Source organism: Lissotriton helveticus, chromosome 9 (genome assembly GCF_964261635.1).
Source record: "Lissotriton helveticus chromosome 9, aLisHel1.1, whole genome shotgun sequence".
Lineage (NCBI taxonomy): Eukaryota > Metazoa > Chordata > Amphibia > Caudata > Salamandridae > Lissotriton > Lissotriton helveticus.
This window is the reverse complement of record NC_136070.1, coordinates 183,377,301-183,388,941: the sequence shown is the minus strand read 5'-3', so window position 1 is coordinate 183,388,941 and position 11,641 is coordinate 183,377,301. Positions and strand designations below refer to the sequence as shown.

The 11,641-nt window shown below is 44.4% G+C and overlaps 1 protein-coding gene across 1 annotated transcript in view; it reads right to left on the bottom strand.

Moving 5' to 3' along the window:
- Window positions 1–2,207: 2,207 nt before the first annotated feature.
- ATL1 (atlastin GTPase 1) overlaps window positions 2,208–11,641 on the bottom strand; it is a 283,253-nt gene continuing 273,819 nt past the window's right edge. The window contains exon 13 of the mRNA XM_078659723.1: window positions 2,208–7,255. Within this exon, the coding sequence (XP_078515849.1) occupies window positions 7,145–7,255 (111 nt within the window). The 3' untranslated portion in view covers window positions 2,208–7,144. The remainder of the gene's footprint in view (window positions 7,256–11,641) is intronic.

Sequence of the window (11,641 nt, the reverse complement as noted above, 5' to 3'; positions counted from 1 at the left end):
TGACACTGAAAGGAGGGGCGGGGGAGCCATTTGAACAAACAATACTTGTCACACAGTGCTTAGGAAGAGAAGAGCTAAGCGATTAGAAAGTGCCCAGTGAAAGTGACTTGTTGAGAACATCGAGGCTGCATTAACTGACTGAACCAACTGTTCCTCTGCCATAGCGCTTTGAAAAGGAGGGGAGGTCAATTCTTGAGAAGTCTAAATGTACCTGGGAAATTGATTTATGCCTGAGTGACAAACCCATGAAAACTGTTATTAGAGGCCTTATTTGTGTTAGAATATACCAGGTTGTATATTGCCTGCTTCTCTTTCAGAGGAGGGAGGGAGATTGATTATTTGGGTACAACTTTACTGCTAGAGTACAGAAATCTGAGAAATGTCAACGAATTAAGATTCTATAAGAATGGGAAATGTTTACATCTGCAAATGAACCTTTACTATGAAAAAGAAATGTAAATGTGACCCTGATTGCAACTAAGAGAAAACCGAAACTAACTAAGAAGATATAAAGGTTTTTCTACTTTTCTAATCACGGTGTGGTGTTTCCTTTTTGGTAGATGGGCATTGGGTTACTGTGAAGGTTGTGGTGCAAGTGTTACACTATTGCCTTGGAGAAGGTCCTTTCACTCTGTGCCAGGCTACCCTATGTGGACTGGTAACCCCAGGTCTAACATAGATCGATTCCACAGATAGGTTCACTAACACCACAATAGTCCTGGGAGATTCGCCCCAATAAAGCACACATGGCCGGAGGAGTGTGCACTTTCTCAAACGCCTTAAAGTGTAATGCCACATAAAGTAAGGAACACTTAGCTTACCAAGACACAGCACACACGGTGCAATCAGTAATCACGCTCCCCCCATCTGGACATATTATCCTCTGGCCGCATTGTGTCCACGCAAGGTCGGGACCCTCCATGATTCCTCATCCAATAACCTAATTTATGGCTCTAACGTCAGAGGTACACATTCTATACCAAAAAAGAATCGCTAGTCTCTTGTTTTTTCAAAGTATTTCATGTTCACTGCATCTTCATCTCCCATCAAACTGCTCTATAAACCAAAATGGTACATACCTCCTACCTGCAGCTTTGCAAAGCCTTTACCCTATCCTCCTCGGCAGAAGGAATACTAGCATTTGAGATAAGAGCCATTTTAAACTCCAAGATTTCTCGAGGGATGTTGCAGTAACTGGTATACTGGAACAGATGTGATTTCTCTGAGGTCTTGGGAACCAGTAGAGTGTGTGCTTATTCTTAGGACAAGTTCCATTGCTCCTGTCTGAATAAACCATGTCTGGCCTACAGATTGAGGGGAGGACTTTTGTTTCAATGACCGTTGGGAGAGGGGAGGTAGGGGGGAAGCATGTCAGGAATGTGAAGAATATGAAGGGTCTGAGAATCTCGAGATTAGGAAAATGGCAGACCGGTTGATTAGCTAGTGGTCTAATGTTTCAATACCTTTGTAGGAGTTCCTGTCACTGTGGCTCCTGTTTCCAGATATAGTGCTGGTCCAACTACACACGATGGTGTGTAATTCAATTGCTCACTACCTAGAAACTGTGCTCTTTGTTATGGCTTTCTACTACTGCTAACATAAGACCTTTCCCCCTCCATGTTTTTTTTGTTTTCCCTTTGTCAGTTCTGTGTTTCTTCTGCTTTAGTTAGAAAGTTGTATTGCACTTTGCTGTCCTGCAGGTATTGGCGCTTGTGCCTGATGCTTTCACATGGTTGTTGTTGAGAATGCCTCCTTCTATTTCACAGCAGTTATGACCAGTTGGGAAAACTGTATTGCTACTGCTTTTTCCTCATATGATGGGACTTTCATCTGTAATTATCAACTGAGATTAAAGCATGCAGGATTATTTCGGATGTGAGGAATATTTGAGTCGTATAGTAAGCATTCAGTCCATGAGCAATAGCTTACAATTTAAATCAGGTCATTCGCATACCCAGATAAGAAACATACATTTCCAAACCTGTGCGTTATCAGAACTTCAACCACATAAAGCACATGTCAGGTCATGTTATAGTCACAATGCCAATCAGTTGCTGCGTTCTAGGTGGCAGAGGTCCTGCGTACTCATGAAACAAAAGATGACCATGCATTTGGTCAGGTTCTGAAACTGACGTTCCTCAATCCAAAGGCCAATTTATTTATGAGCAAGAGCTGTTTACAGTAATATACACATTCTGTTCGTGCAGTGAAATGAAAAACTGAAGTTTATTAAATACATTATTTACATATTGGTCATTAACTTTGAAATCAACATCATATCATAAGGAATAGGATTATCTTTAAATATTACAAAGTAACCCTCTTTGTTACATGTCTCTTCCGGCTGTGATTGCAATATTCTGTAAAACAATTGCATTTTTGATTCCTCATATTGATTTTTTTTGTACTCTAAACCAAAAAGGCTATTCACAGCCCAAGCTCAAAGCTTAGTGGAATGTTTTGTACGGTTATTGTAATCTTCTTATAGAGTGTTGGCAGGCCTGCCTGAGTAAGGTTTTCATTGGTGGAAGATAAACTTTATTTCTGAAACCAGCAAATATGGCAAAGGATGCAAGTAGTTTCCCTTTTAATAGTAGGAAATACATCAGGCGTTCACAAATAATTTTGCAATTCTGTCATTCCTCAACTGACAAAGGCTTCACTCTTGACCTCACTTTAAGTAGTTTAGGAAGAAGTTATAAGTAGTCATTTAATTTGTAGCATTTTGTTTTGATATTTTAGCATATACAACCTTTAGCCGACTAAATATGGTGAGCACAATAATACAGCTTTCTTGAAAATAAATGCAAAACATCTAGACATGTATAGTGGTTACGTACTTTATGTTCAAATCAGTGCATTGTACAGTAGTTGAAGATCATGAACAGAATCTTTAATGCAGAAAGTGGGATCTCTTACTCCAGAATCAAAAAGGTAGTTTGTTTACTGCCCATTGTAACAGTCAGGACGTGGGAGTCCCCTCCCGGTGCAAGCAGATTATCATTATTCCTCTGACAAGATTAAGAGAATTGTTCCATCAGCACCTGTGACCATAGTTTGGTGTCAGCTCCTGCACAGTCCTGAAGAAACGATACTTATGCATTTCAAGATTTGATTGAGTGTCTTATTGCAGTAGGATACAAATCATATTCCTGGAAAATGCTATTCTACCAGAAGAAGAAAAAATGGCATTCAGTGGCTTCTGTTGATCACATTACCAGTGTAGTCATTTTTGTACTCTGTCCTATTCTTGTTGGATAATTACTTTAAGGCAAAGAGCTCTATCGGTTGAATGACTGAGAGTCCTGTGTAGTCAGGTGTCGAGTAGGGGGGGGGAGACTGGGATGCTCTTGGGTGCGAAAATGGTTCAATTACTTTATTTTTAAGCCTTCTCTTTTATTTGTAAGGCTCTGTATACAGATAAATGGGAGTCTTTTAATCCCTGGGAATATGTGAAAGTCAATGTAGGGTTACAGGCATCTCACTCGTAGTCAAACTTTAATATCCAACTAGCACAAGGGAAGCATATTCGTATAACCTGGGAGCTCTCAAGAATCAGCTGAACCACACAAGTTAAAATTAAAACCCGGTACCCCAAATTATAGATTGGTAACAGCTGGGCATCAGGCGGCAACAAAGTTGTTTAAACTTTATTTCTGTTAAAAGAAACAAAATTGTCTAAGAAGACCACTTTTTTCGGCGGGTGCTCTACTACATCTTTCTTCTGATCAAATGGCAGGAAATGCTTTTGACTATTGTCCCAAGGCTCCGCATACAAAAAAGAGAACAGGGATTAAGTCAATTTGTGAGATTTACAAGTCTTACCCTGCAAATTCAGTCTCCAGAATTTCTGTTTAAATCCGGTGGACAGAGCTAGTGGCTTACATGTAAACAAAACGTCCAAAGACAGGACACTATTAACTCTACATTTGCTAGTGCTAGATTAAAAGTTCCATCCAGGTAACAACTGAAGTAGAAACACTAAGGTGACTGACAAGAAATCTGAGAAGTGCAGCATACACAAAGTACCTTAAAAGCTAAAGGGTATGTACTGAAGGGCCCATATCCCAAAATGTGCATTTGGTCTATTTATTTTATGCAGAAACCACTGTTGTAGTATTAATCACACAAATACAAAGTATTATTTTTAGTTGCCAATAGTTTAGCACAGTTTGCCTTGATTTTGTTAGTGTCATGTAGGACAATGGTATCATAGAAGTTGCAGCACGTCAGCTCTCTGTTTCAGGCATTTGTAGATTCTTCACTTGTATTTTCAAATATATGTTTGACTTGGAAACATTGGCTTGTGATTATTCTTAGTTATTTTGAAGTCCATCTTTTCAGAATTATACACTCAGTATCTGTTTGCTGCTCACCTTATCCCCTTCTACCTAGCATCTGAACCTGTATTGTGCTGCATCACACATTAATAGTTTGCACATTGTTTCCCAAAGTACACAACTGCTTCACTTCAATTGTACTTAGGATATATCATTGTAAAATGCCAGACATCTTTATTGTTAACTTGTGAAATCCCTTTTGTTTCCCCCGTTTGTCCTTGATTTTCTTACAGTTTGTGTAGCACCGGTGTTAGTTGTAAGACCAATGAGATATACAATAGTTGCTTCTTGATTGACACATATAAAGCCCTGTTCCTTTTACGGATGTAAAAAATATTGCTGAATATATCTGCTCACAATGTAGACTTCTTTATTTGTTACTAGTTTTCTAGTTGTTGGGAGGGATTATATATTTCACTAAGTAGGTATAATATTTGCAAATTACAATTGTTTCAAACTATTTAATGAAACAAGGTTGTCAACAATTTTTAATCCATGACATTGTGCAGAAATATATCTGAAGCACAATTAACTGCTGTATAATTTAAATGATGTTCATTTATTGGAGATATAGAATGTTTAACAAAAATATGTTACACACCTGCAGCACTAGTTTTCCAGCATATTATTTATTACTCTTTGGAAATGTATTTACCTCACCCTGTCCATCAAGGGAATGGTCATAATGTTGTGCGAGTTTACAGATGCTATGTGCGACACCACATGTTCAGGTGACCTTGTCCATATAAGATAACAAGAATGAACCCTATACATCTTAATCATCATTTATGGCATTAGAATAGTAAAAGTACACTGTGTTGATTTCGTCTGGGTAAAAAAAAAAGAGGTAAATGAAGTCTTCATTGACCCACTTGCAAAACCTTAGTTTATATTACTTTACTTAAAAACATATACTTTTCTGAGATTTGAGATTGCCACCATTCATATTGCACATCATATGGACTAACATATGCAGCAAGAACTGTTTGGATTTGAAAAGATTTAGCTACACACCTCTGATGTAGCACCCAGTCCAAATGTCGTGTTGTTCGACTCTAGGCTGGATAACCAACATTTCCAGTCTTGTAACTGAAGGGAGGTGATGGGTTCTTTTTCTAAAAGAGCCCCAGGCACTTACATTTCTGTTTGTCCTCAATCCATGGCATACAGGCAGTTGGAAAGCTATTTCAAGAAATGATGGACTAGCCTCCCAGGTTACACACAATAAAAAAATAAAAATAAATGATGGACTAATTTAGTATAATCTAATTTTTTTGTTATTTGTATCTTATTTTATAAAGAGTATTTTAGAAGTTGTGTTTGACTCTTCCATGTGTGCGCTAAAATGTTGCAGCTACCTGTATGAACACAGCTTGGTTAGCATACTTTGAACAGGAACTCAAGCAGAGAATTTGTGCATCTTTTCCGCATAAGAGCTCAGAGGCATTTCCTTGAAATAACTGTAATTAATGCCCATTTTCTACTGATTGCCGTTCATAAAGTTACTAGGAAATTGATGAATTATTGTCCTCTTTCCAAAACAAGACAGATGCTTAGAATTTACTAGGTCTGACCTCCGCCGTGACTGTTCTGTTCCTGATATGGATGCCCATCCGTACACTGATAGACATCTTTTGAAGAGATCCCTAGGACAGTCCCCAATAAAACCAATCTACATTCACAAAAGACTGGCTTTTATGATCAATAATATTCACCTGAAAACTGTTCTGGAATTCAGTGCATCTATTGCATAATTCTGGCAGACCACAACCTACTGCTACCCTACAGCTGAATTTTCAGCAGCAGAGAGTTGCTACACTTGAATGCGAGCATAGCCCCACCATCTACTGTGAAGATCTACTTTTCGTTAAACCGCATGCTAAATATGAAACACTTAAGATACTGGTGTCCGTTTTGCAAACATTCAAAAGAAACAGTGAGCTTTGACATTCCATTTACACTCACTGATCAAAACCAACATAAGCAAAGTGAACAATAACTTTTGGCATATTGTGTGTGAAAGAACAGTGCTGTCTAGTCTAGTGTGTCTTTGTGGTCAAGAGAAGACAATATCTAAAGCCATCTCATTGCACTCCTGCTACCTACATAGGCACATGTAGAAAGGAAATATCAGGTTGGTAACATTCTCCCTTGTGAGGTTCCACAACACCATTCTACATAACGTGTGTACAAAAAACAAAAATATAGTACATTAGGATACTCAACAACTTTGTATGATTGAACTACAATCTAGATTTTTGAGAGATCAACAATGTATATTTGCAGTATTAAAAACAGCTTAAGTAAATATCTGTAAAGGCAGCATCTCAGAATTGTCTGTAGCCTAATGCCTAACATTTGTACAATCCATTGTTGTACAAGCAAATAGATTGAAGTTTTCATCTTTTTGCATAAGAATTTATAACATTTTTTTGAGAGCCTGTTGCTTTGCAACTGTCACTGCTATTGACAGTGGTGAGATACAAACATTTCATAAATAAAGTCAAAACACTGGCGATCCATGGTTCTGCAGAGCGGGTAAATACTGTATTTGCAGCAAAATCTAGGATCTTTTGCACACACACAGGGCAGATTATCATGCGCAAACAGTTCACTGGCGGCCGCCTTGACACAATGAAAACAAATATATTTGGACTTCAAGTGCTTGGAGATTTTTGTTCTTTCTGCAACACTTAGGAAATGTCTGCTGCATGTACATACGAATAAAGCATTGCTAGTGATCGATCAAAAACAAAGGACGGATTTCATTCATGCATCTACATTTGAAAATGAGTGATCCTGATTTATATTTTCTTTCTATCTGACTCTTCGGTTGCTTCAGGCTGAGGTGCAGGAAAGGCATGGTGGTACAAATGTCTGTGTGTTGCTGCTGCACTGTAAAGCTTGTACAGGGCCTGCAACATAAAAACATCATTTTGCAAAGTAAAAAAGAGGGAGTGGTGTGATAAAGACAGCCATGAAGCACACATTCTATCTTCAAAACATAAACCATTACATATCAGAAAACCTGCCACAAATATTGTGGTACAACAATTTCAACTACTAAAATATTGTAGAGGTAAGATTTGCTATTCTTAACTCCACATCTACGGACCTCGATGATGTATATATTGTCTTGGTACATAGATGTTGAGTGTATTCTTAGTTTCTGTAGTAGGTGATCTCTGTGTATAGTCATAATCTAGTGAATAGTCCCGCCCATGTGCGTGGACCCCGGAGCAATCAAAAATAATCTCTTACAGTGTCAAAAAATGCAGAAAAGCATAGACACTTAAGAGAGAATTTAAAGACAGATAATGCAGCCTAAAAGGCTAAACTGTCCAGTACTTCAACTAGAAATTCCACCATAAAATCCACAAAACAGCAAAAGCCTGTACAGATTTCCCTTGCTTTACCAGCAAAATCCCTCATGAATGATAGAGAGAAGAACCTGGACAGACAAGCCCCATAGGCTGCCATTATGTGGCTCAAAACAGGATACTGTGCCTTTAAGAGAATCTTCCAGAACCTTCTCCCAGTATCCCAGAATGCATAGCAGGTCCAACTTAGTTTCAGTTCTTTTTTCCGGCTCCTGCAAGCAGGACCCTGGAGCATTGAGCTCTCCCTTTTCTAGGGTTTTGTTGGTGTTTTTCACTAATTTCGATTTTGTGTACTTTTAAAGTACTTTAGTGACTTTCTTCTTGGGTTTCTGCTCTCTTTGGCTGTTCATAATGCCTGCATTATTTGAAAAATGCCCAGAGTGCTCCAGGAAGAAGGCCAAGTCAGACCCCCATGAGGTGTGTATCCTCTGCCTTCCCTCTTCCCACATCCCAGAGGAGTGTGTGATCTGTAGAGGCTTCTCTGGCAGGACCCTGAAGGACAGGAGAAAAATCAGACTTCAGGGACTTGAAGAAAGAAGACTGAAGGCTCAAGGTGGGTCTGGAGGGGCTTCTGCTGCCCATGCTGAGGCCTCTGGGGGGCTCCCCAGGGGCAGGAAGTCCAGTAAACGTCCAAGGTCTCCGTCTGGTTCAGTTGCTAGGACCACGACGTCGAGAGGAAGGTCCACGGGCAGTTCCCGGTCTCCCCAGGGCTCTGGGTTGAGAAAACGTCGCCCGTCGACGTCGAGGGACGTTTACAGGCCGCCGTCGAACCCGGTGTCTATCTCCTCGTCGTCGAGTGGACGACATCGGAGGGCCCGGCGTCGGCGCTCGCCGTCGAGGCGACACCGCCGTTCGCCGTCGAAGGCAAGGACATCGTCGTCGTCGAGGGGATCCTCGTCGTCGAGGTCGCAGTCGAGACGGAGGAGGTCTCCGGCGCCGAAGAAGTCGACGTCGAGACGTTCGAAGAGGTCGACGTCGAGACGATCGAAGAGGTCGACGTCGAGGCGTTCGAAGAGGTCGACGTCGAGGCGGTCGAGGTCGCCGTCGAGGCGTCATCGCCCGTCGTCGAGATTTAGAGGTTCGTCCATCTGGTCGGGGTCGACGTCGAGGCGGAGAAGCCGGTCGACGCCGAGGAGTGTGAAACGGTCGACGCCGAAGTTCCGCTCGCCGTCAAAGGACCCACGATCGACGTCTGAGCACCGATCGTCGACGTCAGGAGGTCATAAGGACAGGCCCAGGGCTGTGGGGGGCTCCCGACAGTCAGGACGGGATGGTGGCTCCCCGGGAACGGCATACTCCGAGGTGTATACCCCGAGGAAGCCTGCTGCACTGCCTTCGTTGCCTCCTTTGCCTAAGGGCCCGCCTCCGAGGGTTTCACCCCCTCCTACGTTGCCTCCTTTACCGGCGCCTCAGGCCCCGGTTCCAACCGTTCCTCCTCCCCCGGTTCCACCGCGATCGGTGTCGATGCCCAACCTCCCGACACCTCCGAAGAAGACTCCTAAGTCGAAGGTTCCTCCTAAACCCAAGACGTCCGACCCGGGGAGGCCGGCGGAGCGTCCCTGACCCAAGAGATCGAGGTCACGCTCAGGTAGAAGGGACAGGTCGAGGAGTGGACGCGGATCCTCCTCGAGATCCAGGCATCGCCATAGGAGGCATAGGTCCCGGTCTCGTTCTGCCTCGGGGACCCGTTCCTACTCACCTACGTTGTCCGATTCACCGGAGACTAGGGTGTCACCGATTGATGACATTGGCACGTTCCAGGAGGTTCTCCTGCGCGGGGCGGCGAAGTTGGGGATCGAGGTTACGGCTCCTACGCCCTCAACTTCTGTGATCTTTGAGACATTGCATAAGAAGCACTTGTCTTGCCCCCTACTGCCTCTGGTGCCAGGTCTACTTGAGCCGGCGGAACAACTCTTCCTTACGCCGGCGGTGGTGAAAGCTGGTCCTTCCAGGCTCTTGAAGAAATACAGGGCTCCTGAGTCGGACCCGGCTTTCTTGAGGAAGGACCCGACACCGGATTCGGTGATTGTGACGGCGGCTCGGAAGCTCCACGCCACCTCTCCTGCCTCCACCGTGCCTCCCGATAAGGAGAGCCGCTTGATTGACTCTGCTGGACGAAAAGCGTGTGGAACGTCCTCTGCAACGATGAAGGCCTCCAGTGATTCGGCGTTGTTAGGACGATACGACCGTGCGCTGTGGGACTCCATGGAGCGGTTTGCGGACCTCGTTCCGCGCGACCGGAGAGAGGATTTCATGGAGATCGTCCAGGAAGGGATGCTGGTTTCTAACCAGGCCATTAGCGCCGCGGCGGATATCTCCCTGCTGTCCGCGCATGGATACTGCCACGGTATCAATCAGAGGCGCAATGCTTGGCTTCGGTTGACGTCGCTTAAACCTGAGGCGCAACAACGTGTGGCTAATCTGCCGTTTTCCGGGGATACCCTTTTCGGGAAACACGCAGATGACGAGATGGCCAGGATGAAGGACCGAGGCGGAAACCCTGACGGCGGTGGGCTTGGAGAAGCCCAAGGATAAGAAACCCTTCCGCCAATTCCAACGGCGTTTTGGGTCGCAGGGTCGAGGAAGGGGACAGTCTTCTGGGCAACATCAGCAGCAGCATCAACAGCAGCAGTACAGAAGACCCTTCCAGAAACGTCAGAGGGGTAGAGGTGCACAGCAGTCCTCTACCGCGACCAAGGGCCCGGCTGGGTCTCGACCCTGAGCAGTTACTTCCCCTTCGTCCGTTACCCGCTCCGGTGGGGGGAAGCATTCAATTTTTTCTGGCAGAGTGGAGAAAAATTACTCAGGACAAGTGGGTGCTGAATATTGTTTGCAATGGATACAGTCTTCGTTTCACCAGCCCTCCTCCATCGATTCCTCCGATCAGCTCGCAGTATCAACTGCACGAGCTTCAGGTGGAGGCCGACATCCTGTTGAGGAAAAGGGCGATAGAGGTTGTACCTCTGTCTCAAAGAGGAAGAGGTCTGTACTCTCGGTTCTTTCTGGTCCGCAAGAAGGACAAGAACGAGTTCAGGCCCATTCTGGACTTGCGACAGGCAAACAAATGGATTCGCAGAGAAAAGTTTCGCATGCTGTCGTTGCATCAGATTTATCCTCAGCTGCAACGGGGAGACTGGCTTTGTGCCATAGACCTACAGGATGCGTACTTCCATGTGCCCATTGCACACAAACACAGGAAGTTCCTGCGATTTCAAGTCTGAGCCACTCACTATCAGTACACGGTGCTTCCGTTCGGGCTGAAGTCTGCGCCCAGGACGTTCTCAAAATGCATGGCAGTGGTAGCGGCACACCTGAGGAAGAACAAGGTGTTTGTCTACCCCTATCTGGACGATTGGTTGATCAAGGCCTCCTCCTTCTCGGAAGCTCAAGCACACTTCCAGAAGACGTGCGTTCTCTTGAACATGCTGGGGTTGCACATCAACATGTCCAAGTCTGTTCCAACTCCGGTCCAGTGCATCCAGTACTTGGGAGCCTCCATCAATACGCTGTCGGCAAGCGTGTCTCCTTCGGAAGAGCGACGTTTATCACTCCTTCGGAAGGCTCAGGCTCTCCTGTCCTCTCCATCCACGACAGTGAGGACGGTGTCTTCTCTGCTGGGATCGATGGCTTCTTGCATCTTCCTGACGCCACATGCGCGGCTGCACATGAGACCGCTGCAGGAGTGCTTGGAAGATCAGTGGGACCAGAGGAGAGGATCTTGGGACGACAGGATACGACTGTCTCTACATGCTCTTCAGTCTCTGAAGTGGTGGTGTTCGGCGGAGAATCTCCTCAGAGGGGTTCCCTTCCACAAGGACATTCCCACACAGACGATCGTGACGGATGCTTCTCTCCTGGGATGGGGAGCGCACTCCGGAGACCTGCAGATTCAAGGGACGTGGTCCCCTTCGGAGTCCACGT